The 15,799-nt window shown below is 42.8% G+C and overlaps 1 protein-coding gene across 2 annotated transcripts in view; it reads left to right on the top strand.

Annotated features, from left to right (window-relative positions):
* The first annotated feature begins 590 nt into the window (after positions 1-590).
* SPATA13 (spermatogenesis associated 13) overlaps positions 591-15,799 on the top strand; it is a 338,234-nt gene continuing 323,025 nt past the window's right edge. For both annotated transcript variants that reach the window (XM_032315382.1, XM_032315384.1), the window contains exon 1: positions 591-1,011. In XM_032315382.1, coding sequence (XP_032171273.1) covers positions 1,000-1,011 — 12 coding nt within the window. In that variant the 5' untranslated portion in view covers positions 591-999. The remainder of the gene's footprint in view (positions 1,012-15,799) is intronic.

Consider the following 15,799-nt stretch of genomic DNA (forward strand, 5'->3'; position numbering starts at 1 on the left):
CATTTTTCTTACCCACTTTTTGCTTTCTGAAAATGGGGTCCCATTAGCAACCTAAATCCGAAAATCTGGGTTTTGGGGATTGGTGCTATGCCAATCAATTATGATGGAGTGCCATAGACCCGATGCAGCTAGTGAGGTCTGTATATACACATTTTCAACGGTTCTCTTTGGTACGAGGAACACACAGTTCAAATCATCGATTTAAAAAACCCTTGGCAAAAAAAAAAAAAAAGGGAAAATTCCTCGATTAGTCTAACTAATTAGGACCAAGAAATTCAGTCAGGACCTCCTTGAAATTTCCTTTGCTCAGTTCAGGTTTGGGGAAATGGTGTGTGTGTGTGTGTCTGTACACGTGCGTGCGACTGGTGAAAGGGGAATCCTATGTTTGCTCATATATTTACGTTGGCACTTATTTCCCCACCCTCCTCTCCTAGTCTTTCCTTCCAAATCCAATCTTTACACTTCCCTCAGCTTCCTCAACCCTGAGGATTCAAATGAGATGGAGAGCGACTCCGCCCTCTTATGACTATGCAACAGCGAGGGGCGGGGAGGAAGCGCGGGAGAAAAGCCCTGCGAGGAAATTCAACCTGGGCAGCTCGAAACGGGCTCCCGCCGGCCGCGCCCGCACCCTCCGCCGGGGTCTTCGGGGACCAGCATACAATAGCGCAGCCGGGGGCCTGGGAAGCCCAACTCGCCCCAGAGGAGGAGCCGGTGGACTTGGTTCTCGCCAGGGAGATGTGGCATCTCAGCAGCCCCTCAGAGCCCGTCTGAACTCCGGCCCGGAAGGCCACCCCCGGCCGGATTAACCTTCTCCCGACCTCGGGGCCGAGTGTCCCCGCCTTTTGTGGTGCAAATGAGGAGCGCTCAGGGGCCCGGGGGGCGGCGCTCGCCCGGGACAAAGTTTGCCCGCTGCTTCTCCGACACTTCCTTCACACTTTGTTTGAGCTCGGCGCGGGAAGGTCGGATCCATCCAGGGATCCCCCCTGCCGGCGTGGAGGAATGCTGAGGAAGGTAAGTGGGTTGTCACCTCTCCCTCACGTTTGGAGGACGGACCACCAAGCAGCAGGTGGCCGGCATCCTCTGCCCGTGGAACATTTTTTCGGAAACAAGCGTGAGAGAAGGCGGGTATTAGCGGTTCTGCGTAAGAGATCCGGCAGAGCTGTTGGAGAGCGTAGATTTGAAAAGTTGACGCGACCCAGCAGGTGCGGGGGGCGAGCTCGCAGAGCTGTCCCTCCCACCCCCCCCGGCGTCCGGAGCACAAAGCCTGCGAGCTGGCGCGGCCGCGTTGCCATGGCAGCGGGGGCGGGGCCGAGTCGCGGCGTGCTTGGGTTGCCGGGCGACGGAGGGGCACTGGAGAGGGGGGCGCAAAGTCTTTGGGAGCTTTTCCCCGAGATGAGCCAGTTCTTGTCTCACCGGATCGTTAACTCAAGTGTATTGGCCGACACTTGTCCTTTGGTGAGAGAATCGGGCTGCCACCTGCTTAATGCCCTCATACTTTGCTTTGGAAATACTGGATTGTGGTCTGGTGGAAGACATGAAAAAGTTAGAAGATACTTCTTTATAAAAGTAATAACAATAAAATATTCTGTTTCCTCGTTTTCCATAGAAAATATTTCCATAGAAAATATTCCTCAGCATCTGCCGAGGGATATTCCTTAATTATCATCATTAAAAAAATACTGAACCTGGTTTGCATCCATGCAAATGAATTGGCTTTCAACCTTCCAACATATTAACCAAAATCTTTGCAAAATAAAAGCACATACAGTAGGTAGCAGGCAGTGTAAAACATTCAGATAATTATATCTTAAAATGTTTTACAAAGACACAAATTTCACAAAGCAAGGGAGAGAACGTTATTTTTTTCCACCGGGTATTTTCTTACATGTAAATGTGCCAGATAATTTTGGCCTATTATCGCAAAGATTATTTGTTTAAGCTCTGCACTGCAGAAAAAAATATTGGAGAGGAATTTGAATTATCTTTTCTAGAGTAGTGATTGGCAGCTACAGTAGTATTTTACCCCTCTCCCCTTCCCATTTATCCTGTAATAGCTAAAGCTATGGTTTGGTGTTTTTAGTTCTTCAGATTTAATTGTTTATTAACTGATCTGTTAACAGTTCTTAGCTGTGTTCCACACACTGGTTTATTTCTTTCTCTGTCTCCAATTAATTTATTTTATTTGTTCTTGTTTGTTTGTTTGTTTGTTTTGGAGAGAGAGAGAGAACGCGCGCGCGCGTGTGCGTGTGTGCGTGTGCGTGTGTGTGTGTGTGTGTGCGTGTGCGCGCGCGCACCCGGTGTGGAGGGGCAGAGGGAAAGAGGGAGTGGGAGGGAGAGAATCTTAAGCAGGCTTCATGCTCAGGGCAGAATCCCAGGTGGGGCTCCATCTCAGGACCCTAAGATCCTGACCTGAGTCGAAATCAGGAATGGGTCGTTTTATTTATTTATTTATTTATTTTAAGATTTTATTTATTTATTTGAGAGAGAGATCACAAGTAGGCAGAGAGGCGGGCAGAGAGAGAGGGGGAAGCAGGCTCCCCGCTGAGTATTATTCATGGACCAGTTTAAACTATGAGGAAGGTGAGGGGCCCCTGGGTGGCTCAGTGGGTTAAAGCCTCTGCCTTCGGCCCAGGTCATGATCTCAGGGTTCTGGGATTGAGCCCAGCATCAGGCTCTCTGCTCAGTGGGGAGCCTGCTTCCTCCTCTCTCTGTCTGCCTCTCTGCCTGCTTGTGATCTGTGTCTGTCAAATAAATAAATAAATAAAATCTTTAAAAATAAATAAACCATGAGGAAAGTGAGACTAGAAAAGTACAGTAATTTGTCTACAGTAATTTACAGTTCTTACGGTTAGTAAGTGATAAGTCAGGATCTAAATCCAAATGTGATTGCTATGACATGCTGCATTAAATCCTTTATCCTTGTGTCCCTACCAAATTACCATATTTTGATGATTCTTAGTAGTGAGTGTAAGTTTCTAAAAATAATTATGTGGTTTTCTTTTTGGCTGAGATGTTTTCCAAGTCAGATATTTCTAAAGTCAAATATCAATTGCAGGGTTGCCTGGGTGGCTAAATGGGTAAAGCCTCTGCCTTCGGCTCAGGTCACGATCTCAGGGTCCTGGGATCTGGGATTGCCCCATAAATAAATAAAATCTTTTAAAAAATATATCAATTGCACTTCTGAAGAGTGTATGTTCTTCCTACTGGAACATTGCTATTGTCAATTATTGTCAACTATCTTTTTTCAGGGGTTCCTGAGGAGCTAATGAAAAACCAGGAATTTGATTATTCAAATCAAGTTTTAAGAATATTAGAGATACTTGTATATTAAAGCATTCTATTTTACAAATGATTATAGAATTAGATTTGTTTAAAGCAAAATACATTACTTAGCACTCAGGTTTTATTATCTTTCTTATTTTATAGTTTTTTATTAAAGGTTTTATTTATTTATTTGTCAGAGAGAAAGAGAGTCCAAGCAGGGGGAACAGCAGTCAGAACAGGTAGAGGGAGAAGCAGGCTCCCCGTTGAGCAAGAAGCCTGATATGGGACTCGATCCCAGGATGCTGGGATCATGACCAGAGCCGAAGGTAGTGACTTAACCGACTGAGCCACCTAGGTGTCCCTACTTTTCTTAGTTTAAATCTTTTTAATCAGGTTTGTTAGCTTCTGCTGGCAGTGACGTTAGTACACGATAGTTGGAAATTGCTATCTGGGAAGTTGTCCTAGAAAGTTCGGGTATGAACCTGATTTGACCTGGTCACAGCCCTGAAAACGACTGTGAACTGATCTTATAAGTGTTTTTTACTGCAAAAAAATAGTTTTCTAAATAGATTACAAGATCCATGAAGGCAAGAAGCAGGTCTTTTCTGTCTTTAGAATCTATCTTTTAACATCAAATACAACATTCTTCATAAATATTAAGTGGAAAGAGAAACAAAATTAAGCTTTATTAGGCCAATGAAATATAGAGTAGAAATAATCCTTTAAAATGCATAATATTAAGAGTTACAGAAATTCTAATCTTTTTTTGATTTTTTTTCATGATACTATTCTATAAACTGATAGGTAGTACCTATTTTACAAATAGAAAAACTGAGCCCCAGCGATTAGTATATAAAATATTTTCCAATGCTTTATCTTAATTGAACCTCACAACCACATGCAGTAATTCTCATCATTATTTTTTTAATATATGAAAACACAGAAGCTCAGAGAAGTTGAGTGACATGAGAGGGAGAGGCACCTCTGATAATGATGTCAAGTGATTTTGTGCACTATACCCATACAAACCAGATGCACCCGTGAGCTTTGAGAATCAAAGCCAGACCTGGGGGTGCTAGGTGCAAGACACTTGCTCTCTGTCTCACCTTCCAAGATTCCACATGTTTGGGCAAAAGGGGAGAAAGCTTCTTTTAAAATACAAGTACAGGGAGGGGCGCCTGGGTGGCTCAGTGGGTTAAAGCCTCTGCCTCCGGCTCAGGTCATGATCCCAGGGTCCTGGGATGGAGCCTCGCATCGGGCTCTCTGCCTGGCAGGGAGCCTGCTTCTTTTCCTCTCTCTCTGCCTGCCTCTCGGCCTACTTGTGATCTCTGTCTGTCAAATAAATAAATAAAACATAAAAAAAAAAAAAAAAGACAAGTACAGGGGAGCCTGGGTGGCTCAGTCAGTTAAGCCTCTGCCTTGGGATCAGGTCATGATCCCAGGGTCCTAGGATTGAGGCCCACTTCAGGTTCCCTGCTCGTGGGGAGTCTGCTTCTCCCTCTCTTTCGCTCCTCCCCCTGCTCATTCTCTCTCTCTCTTTCAAATAAACAGATAATCTTTTTAAAGAAACAACAACAAAAAATAAAAGACAAGTACAGACAGAGGCAGGGCAAAAGCAAGGAAGACATGCTCAGTGGAGCAAAAAGAAAAAAAAAGTGAGTGGGGGAAAAAAGCAGTGAAATGAAGTTGATAAAAGGTGTATTAGTTTGCTACGATTGCTACAACAAAGTACCACAGAGTGAATGATTGAAAAAAACAGACATTTACTGTCTCACAGTTCTGGGGGCTTCAAGTCTGAGGTCCAGGTGTTAGCAGGATTGTTTTCTTCTGATACTCCCTCCTTAGCTTGTATGGGGCTGTCTTTTGCTGTATCCTCACCTGGTCTTCCTCTGTGTGTCTGTCTGTCTGTCCTAATCTCTTCTTATGATACCTGTCTTGTTGGACTAGAGCCACTCATTTGACCTCATTTTACCTTAATTGGCTCTTTCAAGGCCCTATCTCCACATTAAGTCACATTTTGAGGCACCTGAGGGTTAGAACATCAACATACGAATTTAGAGGGAACTCAATTCAGTCCATAATAAAAAATAAGAAAAGTGAACCTGATCTACGATTCCGAAGACATGGCCTATTTCAACTGTTTTATTCCTGTTCTTATTCTCTCCTGGCACAAATAAATGTTGGAGCAAGTAGTGGCAATTTTTTTCTATCAGTATATTCCATTGGATGTATAAAGATAAAAAAGATTCAGAACTGAATTCTTCTATATTTAGCTTGCTTCATACTTTATTTTCACTCTCACCTCTGGAGGGCCAACTTCAAGCCTTGTCAAGTTTTGACAAGGGCAGACGAAACGGATGATTGAGTCCATTGCCAGCCAGGTCTAACCTATCTCTCTGCTTTTTTGGAGCTGTGGAGTGCATACGATTTGTGTCCTATGCAGTCCCTGTGTAGTGTGATGAATCTAGGAAACATGAACTCAAAATACTGAGAGGACAGTGAAGCTGTCATATGTCATAGTCATGGAGGTAAGCGAGGGAGACCCATCAGAATGGCATTTTCCAGCTTATTTCTAACAAGATGTTCAGCGTAGTACTTCAGACTGAACGGTTGCCAGAAGAATTTGAAAGTTTTCTCTGAGGCACTGAGCAGCTAACAAGGTTATAATTGGAGTGTGTTGCCAAGACTCAAATTATTAAAATGCTTTGGTCATAGAATAACAGGGACAAGAGGGAAGACTAGAAGTCTTGTGGCCAGTGCCTTGCTCAAAGCACAGACACTGCTTTGTAAAGGTAGGAATCAGGTAGGAATCAAGACAGCCAAAGAAGATTCCAGAGTCTTCTGCAATAAAAGTTTCTGTAAATAACCAAATAATCAGAGTCTCAAAGTACTTTTATTTCTTTGGGTAATGACTTCCTTCATTACTTCATATTCTGCCTTCAGAAAAGGTGAAATATACCTGTCCACTTTTCTTCATGCAATATCTTGTGATTTTTTAAAACACTTTACTTTATTTAAATATTTTATTTATTTATTTGACAGAGAGACAATGAGAGAGGGAATATAAGCAGAGGGAGTAGTAGAGGGAGAAGCAGGTTTCCCACTGAATGGGGAGCCCGATGCGGGGCTCGATCCCAGGACCCTGGGACCATAACCTGAGCGGAAGGGCAGATGCTTAACGAATGAGCCACCCAGGTGCCCCAATATCTTGTGATTTGCTAAAACAGTTTTAATAAGACACTGCTCGACCCTTTTTTGTAAGCTGAACTGAAACTCTGTCCATTGTTTTAGCAATCTGTTTCTATTAGTCCCATGAAAGCTACCCCTCACCATCTGGAATTGCAGAGTTGTTATTTATGTCTTCCTGGCACCCCCCTGACTTGTTCCCCTTTGGGGACCATCCTATTTACATCAAGTGTGGAGCCCCAGACTATATTCTGAAATTTCTCTACTGACGAATATGCATCCAATATACTTGTTGGAGCATTTTTAAGAAATACCAGAAGCTTTTGAAATGTGCCCTTTGGCTGTGATCCAGTAGCTTTCCATTCCATGATGGGTGGTTTCAGAAGCAGGTTCTTGTGTGGAGTAGCTATTGTTACCCAGCCAAAAAAAGAGTGCCTATTTCTCAGAGCGATGCATACTTAATTAGCAACGGGATCGATGCCAGGGCCTGGAATTTGAAAAGTCAGCTTTGAAAGTTTGTGCAAGTCCCTGAAGGGCAAAACTATGTATTTCTCCTTGTGATATGAGCCAGACTTTGGTCTAAGCGGTCAGTTGTGCGAATTGGCTGACACAGGGTCAGGAGGTAGGTTGGCCTGTTCCATAGCTGTTTCTTTAACACCTTTTCATTAAAAACTTGCCTCAGAGGCACTCCCCTCAAATTAGGAGAAAAGAGCCAAAGACATATGTGTAAAGAGTGAGGAAAAATTACCGTCCATGGCTGTTTAGACTTCCTCAGATTTTGGTACACTGAAATACCTTTCATTCCCCTGTGTTACTGAAGAAAATCATGAGCTTGAAGTGTCTGGAAAGTTCCCAGGCAGTCAACAAGTATTTATCAATCACTTACTATCTGATCCGGTGCTGACAGGGCATAAGAAGAAATGTCATGAGCTTTCTCCTCAAGTAGCTGATGCTAGAGTTCCGGGTAAACAGGCATGAAAACATTGAAAGTTTGTTGTGTGCGCTCCTGGACATATGGAAGCCCTAGGAACGACTGCTCCAGGTGGGACCTGGGGGCCAGAGAACTACATCTTCCTTCCTCTGTGGCTTTGCCCATGCTTATCTCCTTCAAGTTCTCATCACCCCAACCCCCCTAAGCCCAGGCCCTTTCCGGCTTTTCAGAGTATTGCTTCAATCCGGTAAGGATCCTCAAGAAATCCTATCTTTGAATGTGTTTACACACAGGGTGAATCTAGCTATAGGATTTTAAGCTTTATAATCCTGGAGGAAATGCATCACCATTTGAAGGAAATAAAAAAAGGGGCTAGGTTGAAGGAGCAGAAGAGAGACCTTTTCAATCTTTTCCCCCATGGATAGTAGTTGTAAATTTTTGGCAAGCCATGAAAGACTGGCAGAGTTTACATACATTTTTAAGGACAGAAAGATATGTTGGCAATGACATATAACTATGAGACTGTGTTGAGGGCAGCAGCAGGGCAGAGAGGAGAAAAACATTGGTCCAGAATCCTAGATGGTGACAGAAAATAGGGCAGCGGCAAGTCGCCATTACCCCAAGACTGGGAAGAAAACAAACATGGCAACTGGGAAGCCAGTTCAGGGTACAGAAGTGCCCCGTGGGGTTATCCTCCCCAAGCTCCAGGCTCCCCACTCCTCACCCTCCCTTCCTGATGATCAGCCAGGATTTCACGCTGGAAGGGTCCCCAGCAGGGAGTGTCGATGCCATTGTTCTTTGTGTTTCAAGGTAGAAAAATAAATTCAGTTTGGTGTTAGATAGATTCGCAGGTGGTGTTGGTTGTTTGTTAAGCACACCACTTATTCAGGTGAGAGCATTTGGTGTTTGGGGTTGGCTCAGGGACACATTCACTGTGTATCTATTGCTAAGGAAAATATATGCCAAATTCCAAACAAGTGAGATGTATTTTTATTGCACAAAGTGTTTGTGGCATGAAGATTAGTACAGCAAGAATTTTATTTGGATGGCCAAGATGTAAGAGCTAAGAGCATTAGAAGAGGGTTGGGAGACGTGCATTTAAGTCTTGTGTCTAATACCAATTAAGAAATGTTTAGCAAACCAAATTCCCAGAGGTGACATTTTGTTATTTGCAAGAGGAGGGACTTGATTAGATAATTTCTAAGGCTCTTCACTGTCTGGAATTCTGCTCTTTCTAAAAGGCAGCCTGAACTGGAAAGAAAGTGCCTTTTCTAAGAATCCCAAATGCTTGTCAAGGATCAATCCTTTTGCCTTCCATCCATAAGTTTTCCAGGGACCCTATGGGACTGTAATGGTCAATGATTAACGTTACCAACCTGTTTTCACGCACAAGGTTGGGAAAGTCTTTCCAGGAAAAGTTTTAGAGGTGAAAAGTTATTAGCTTTTCTTTTTTTTTTTTTCAAGATTTTATTTATTTATCAGAGAGAGAGGGCGAGAGAACAAGCACAGGCAGACAGAATGGCAGGCAGAGGTAGAGGGAGAAGCAGGCTCCCCGCAGAGCAAGGAGCCCGATGCGGGACTCGATCCCAGGACGCTGGGATCATGACCTGAGCCGAAGGCAGCTGCTCAACCAACTGAGCCACCCAGGCGTCCCTATTAGCTTTTCTTAATTCATTCTTTCAGTTCCTGGTTTTGTAAAAATAAAATTGTCTTCAGATGCTCCTGGCTTCTATGTCTTGGCTGTGAGATCTCAGCCTCGAGAAGCTATCAGACCACTCAGCAGCCATAGAGCCATTAAATGTCACAGTCCTTTGAGGCTGTTTTTGTTGTTATTATGCACATCTCAAGTAGAATATCTCAGGATGCATCCTCAACCCAAATGCCTGTCATTTCTTTTGATTGGGAACATAAGATGTCCCTGTGCGACTAGTCAGTTGCAGCAATACAAAACGAAGCATAAATTATCATTTAGTGTAGAATATGTAAGAGTGTCAATATTGACACATTTACAAATAGTGTAAAATATAAAGCATAACATGAAACTTTGGAAAATTTTAAATTTTGGTATTTTAATTTCTATTTTATTTTATTTTATTTTTATTTTTATTTATTTATTTTTTTAAAAAAGATTTTATTTATTTATTGGACAGAGATCACAAGTAGGCAGAGAGGCAGGCAGACAGAGAGGGGGAAGCAGGCTCCCTGCTAAGCAGAGAGCCCCATGCAAGGCTTTGATCCTAGGACCCTGAGATCATGACCTGAGCCAAAGGCAGAAGCTTAACCCACTGAGCCACCCAGGAGCCCATTAATTTCTATTTTAAATGAACTAATAGATCAAACATCAGGCGGGAAAAAAAAAAGAAAGAACATTTTTTTCCCCAGCTAGCTCTGAAATATATACGTGACTTGAAAGCTAGGAAGCACACTACTTATAAGATAACCACAGTTTTAATGGGATGGAAGATGTCTGGAATAAGGAGAAAATCAACAGTTCCTCTGATTGTGGGAAGATATTCTCTGGAGAAAAGTGTAAGTGCTTCTAAAGTTAAATATATTATTCACTGGCAGCTCTGGGAATCTGCCCAAACAAATCATTGTTCCTGCAATGTTTGTGTTCAGCCAACTTAAGCTGTCAACCACTGAATTAGGCACTTTTTCCCCCTAAAAGACATGATTTGGTCAGTAAGAATTTGGTTATGCTATTAAATGTTCACCAATTAGGAGCTAAAAGCCCTGGATTTGGAAAAGTTTGGTATTTTAATGATCCAAAGTATAAATAGTTCCCCCCCCCAACAATAAATAACAGATGTAAAAATTTTAATTTCAAATTGGCCGGTCTTTAAAGCCACACTGTAAGCCATACACTAAGGTAATGAGGATAAGAAAAATTTGAATGCCACTAGCAGAGAGAAACTGCCTTTTTTTTTTTAAGAAAAGAAAAGAAGGGTAAAATCCTTTAGAAAATGACTTAAGATTTTTTCCCTATTAAACATGAGAAAAATGAAAGAAGTTCCCAAGAATGTTGACCAATGATACAGTTCCTTGTAAAAACTGTATTTTTTTTTTTTTTACTAGAACTCTTAATCAGAAGTATAGGAGTCCTATGGCCTCTATTAAAGGCAACAGGAGACATTATTATCAAGATTTGATGAGTGTTATACCTGCAAAATTTAATTGCAGCCACATTATTCTAGTTATGACGAGATGGGTTTAGGAAAGGAAAGACACAGCAGAAGTCCCCAGCGGCTGAATGGAAGGCACCGGGGCAGGACAGGGGCTGTGGGAATGGACTGGAAGGAAGGCAGGGACAGTGTTTTCCAGTGTCCTTACTTGGTTCTTTCTTTGGGAAAGGGGCTTCTGGAATTTTTACTGGGATCCAATTTATGAAAACTGCTTATGAGAGGGAAAGATTTAGCCCAAGTAGCTAAATGAATATGAATTAGAGAGATGATGGAAAACAACATCCTTCATTGATATTTTTATTCAAGTAGTTTCATATTAAAGATCAGTGTTTCTGAAAGCTTAATTTGCCAATTGAACAAAAGGGCTAGTTTACTAAAAATCTAGTTTAAAAAACTGATTATTTCAAATATGGGTTTTCATGATGGGCAAGATGGCAGTTTGTAGGAAAGCACCAAAAACTCTATTTTTTAAAATATAAGTGTGTTAATTATAAAAAATTGTTTTAATTTTTAAAAATATGTACCTTATTTATTTGCTGTGAAATCAGAGCATAAAAAATAGCATCTACTGAAAAGTTGTCTCCTGTCTTCCACCCCCCAACACTTCCATATCACGCAATTCCCTGGAATGAGCCAGTATTACCTGGTTCTTCCATGTGCTTCAGAGGAAGACTAGACCTGTGTAAGAGAATATATTTTCTTCTATCCTCTCCCTGTTTGTCATATGAGTGATGACATCATCTACATGCTATTCTGGATCTTTCATTTTCACTTCATGATATGCTTTGGAGATTATTCCTTTTTAGTTCATAAAGCAATTCTTCATTTTTTTTTAGTGTGGTAGAATATATACAACATGAAATTTACTATTTTAAAGCATACAGTTCAGTGGCTTTAAGTAGTTTCATATTGCATAATTGTCACTATCATCCATCTCCAGAACTTTTTTATCATCCCAAACTGAAACTCTGTCTCCATTAAACAACTGCTCCCCACATCCTGTAGCCCCTGGTAACCACCATTCTATTTTCTATGTCTGTGAATGTGACTCTTCTAGTTTGGCTCTTCTAGCTACGTCCTACAGGTGGAATCATAAAATATTTGTTCTTTTGTGTCTAGCTTATTTCAGTTAGCATAATGTCTTAGAGGTTCATCCATGTTATAGCCTATATCAGAATTTAATTTCCCTTTAATGGAAGAATGATATTTCATTGTATGTCTATACCATTTTTATCTATTCTTCTGTCAATGGACATCTGGGTTTCCCCTTTCCTCCATCCTTTTTGATGGCTGCATAGTGTTCTGTTCTGTGGTTGTAACATATTATATCAACCAGTTTCCTATTGATGGTCAGGTTATTGCCATGTTTCAGTGACTAATTGTGAAATTAAACCACTTCATATATGTATATCTATTAAAACTCATTTCTTGAAATGGATTTGCTGAAAAAAATGTTATACATATATTAAATTTGGGGCCATTACTAAATTGCCCTCCATGGAAATTATACCAATTTACACACCCTATAGAGACTGTCTTTCCCTATGTCCTTACCAATGCAGAGCATTACCAAACTCCATCTTTGTTCATCATATGGTGGAAAACAGTGTTTCACAATAGTTGCAGTTTGCATTTCTCTTATCTTGAGTGAACTCTGGAAGTCTTAGGACCATTGCTTTTTGTTAGTTAGTTAGTTTGTTTGTTTTATTGGGACTATATTCATTTCTTTTGTTCATTTCTCAACTGGGCTATTGAGGGTTTTTTTTTTTTTTCCCCTCCCTCTGCTTTATACTGGCTGTTCTTGAAAAATTTGCTTTTGTTTGGCATCCTTAGTGTAGCTTATGGGAGACTTTCGGAGGTCTGCTGTGAAACAGGAGCTTTGTCTAAGAATAGTGAACCCTGCTTTTCAACACCATTGACCAAATATTGACTCCAAGACAATACATTTGACCAAGCAGACATACCATCTGATGCTGTAGGAGGCTTTATTGGAGAGGTTATATTCAGAAGAAAGTGTATCTCTGTGAGAACAACAGAAAAAGTTCTCACAATGTGTTTTAATGTTGTTAGGGATTTACTCATCTTTCAAAAGGTGGTATAAAAACCCATGATAATAAATGACTTGGTATATATTGGAAAAAAACCCAACAACCCAGAAACAAAGTAGCATATTGTTAAATTTCATTTTGTTAACCCATGTACCCTATACTGGGTACTTCCAATCAACATGCCCCACTCTGGACTCATTCCTTTGACCCACAAAGCTCTCCTCAGTTCCTGTGTTTCCCATTTGGGTTTTCTAAGGCAGTTGTCACTCCTCCACATCCAGCTAGCTTGTCACCAATGTCCCTCAGGTGCATCCACCACCTAGTGTCCCCATGCCCACCACCTTGTCCAGACCCACATCGGAGCTCTTCTGGGTTACTGCAGCAACCTCCAACTGATCCTTGTCCCTGCTCAGTAGTTCTGTGTTCTGTAGCCAAGAGTGAAGTTTATGAAATGCAAATCGGATTGGCACATCTCTTTAAAATCCTTTGATGGTCCCCTATTGCCCTTAGGAGAAAAACTCCTTAACGTAGCCTCCAAGGCCAGCGAGCCCTGGCCTGTCCCACTTATCCCTCAGGTGCCTCCTTCACCACACCCCTTTTTCTACACTTCCCTCTTCTCTGGTTAATCTTTCAATTCCTCAAACTCAGGGTGCACACTCATGTTTCAGGAACTTTGACTTTTCTGGAATGTTCTCCTCTGTTCCATTCCCTCTACCTCCTCCTTCCCCTGGAAAACTCCTATTCAGTCTTGTCAGCCAAGTCTCACCCAACTCCCCCAGTCTGAGTCAGTGGCTTCTCCGGAACCCCTGAATATCCCTTTTCTTTCATGATTATGATTTCATGTACTGTAAGGGCCTGTTTCCTTGCACAGGTAGGTACTCTCCACCAGGCCATAAGTGCCCAAGGAGCAGGACCGTGTCTCCCTTGTTTCCCACCATTGCCTCAACAACTAAACACATTTATCGCTCATAAATAACTGTGGATAAGTGATTGTTGAAAGGGACCTGAGGCTCTGAAAGAGAGTGTCTCCTGAGAATGGGGTGTTGCTCTGTGTGAGAGGATTGTGCTAATGTTATGTATTGAAACTGTGAATGCCTTCCTCACAAATTCTGAAATCTGTCTGGCAAGAAAAGAGGGTGAGGTTAGCTGTGCTCCTGTTTGCTTAATGGCCTGCCAGCCTCAAGGAGCATGACACTGAGGATAAGGGTTACTCAAGGTTGAGTCTGGGTAGCAGGGAAACAAAGGGCACCTGCCAATATTCTGGGCAGAATCCCAGACAGGGAAGGAGCTCACAGAGGGCAGTTGGGGCCTACGCGCTTGGGGCAGAGGTCCCCATGGTGGTCAGTGAGGAGGGGGTTGGTTTGAGCACACCATAATGTCAACTGCCTTTGAGTACAGGCTTGAAGAGAATCTCCACTGTTCTTTCTTTTTAATACAGTCACGTCCTCACTTTAAGATGTAAGTGGAGCCGATTCAGGACAAGAAATCCTGTGTTTGCAAAATAGAGTCACTGACTTAGACTTAGGGTCTGATCAGCATGCGGTAGAGTGAAAATAACAAAGGTCAAACTTTAGTGGACTCTGTCTAAAGTAAGCAAGCAAATCGTGAGCTTAAAACACTCGAAAGACTTCCCTCCTGCTCACCTTTTCTCCTTGGAAATTTACTGTGAATGTCGTGGTCATAAGAAGCTTCTCCTTCGTGGAGCTTCACCTGCAAAGTTAGTGAGATCCAGCCTCCCAGTAACCAGCTGTCTTTGTGCCCTTACTTTATTCTCTCCCTGTGCAGGCCTATAGGACTAGTTTTCATGGTGAGTCCGACAAGGAAAAAGAGAGAGGGTTACAACAGCAGCACAGTTCATGAGGACAACTGTTTAAGAGGTAAATATTCTTCTTATTCCATAATACCAGGAGAATGAGTATTCAAAATACCTTGACCTCTGTTGATAGAAGGTCAGATCAGGGAGATTTTGTACTGGTTGATGCGGGGTAGAGGGGAATGGGATGTGGTTTTTGTTTTTGAGAAGAAAAATCTTACACGTAGAGAGTTAGTTCTCATTCGGAATGAAGATGTTAGCGCAGTGAAATATGTAAATATATGAAGTTACCCCAAACCGGAGGAGGAAACGATCATGATGACCACAGCGTTATTGTAATGATAGCTACTAACATTCGTAACCCAAGCACTCTAAGTTTTTCAGGTGCATTATTTAAATAGCTTTCACAGTTCGATACCAAGTCGGTAAAATAATTATGCCCACTTGCAGTCAGATGACTGAAGCGCAGCGCTGAGTATTAAACGGAGGGCGGGCACCTGTGCGCTCTTAGCCCCAGCGAATCCTCACCCACTTTGGCGTCCAGGGCCACACCCCCTGGTGAGAGTCGCGTCCGCCCCGCCCAGCTGCGTGACATGCGCAGTTTGCAGTTTACGGAGCTCTGCATTACAGCCATGTGAAGCACACAGGCAGTTGTGGGGATTAAATACAACAGTGTCAATGTTGGCATTAAATACCCTCAAGTCTGAGGGTAACAGGAAGTCTTACAATAAACAAAGCCCAACATTTCAGGCTCGGCGCAGGAAGAGCCCACCGCATCGCTAATGGTGGAAGGCGGATGTTTCTGGGCAGGGGCGGGTGGCTTCTTTGGTCTGCAGGGATATTTGCTCCTGAAGTTTGCAGCACTCTCAACAAGTGATTTCCTGGGCCCCAGGGGGCTTGATGCCCCACCCACAGGCCCGGCTCGGGAGGGTGGGGGGGTCCCCCGAGGGGTGTTGGCAGGAGTGGTCGCTGGTATGGTGAGGCTCGGAGAGAATACCATGTGGGGGAAGCTCTTTAAGAAAAATAGAACGTGGCCTGTGACCAGATGGCTACAGCCCCGCACAAGGCCCAGGTGAGGCCCTGCAGCCAAGACTGGTGTCATGGCCCATACACCTCTGTAGCTGACACCCTTTTGGCTAGACCCTGAGGGTACAGAGTGCTCCAAAACGCGTCTGGTGTGTCCAAGGGAGGTGACTGCTAGAAGGCTCTGCTCCAGGTATGAAAAGTGCTTCAAGAATATGGCAAAGCTAAGTAATGGTGTCAGCCACTCGTTTATAATGCTGCGTGAGAATTTCCATACAGACCAGCATGCCCTGCTGGTTACTTGCCATTACTATTTCCACCAGTATGTCCCAGGCACTGTGTTGCCGCTGGC

This window comes from Mustela erminea, chromosome 15 (assembly GCF_009829155.1).
Source record: "Mustela erminea isolate mMusErm1 chromosome 15, mMusErm1.Pri, whole genome shotgun sequence".
NCBI classification, from domain to species: domain Eukaryota; kingdom Metazoa; phylum Chordata; class Mammalia; order Carnivora; family Mustelidae; genus Mustela; species Mustela erminea.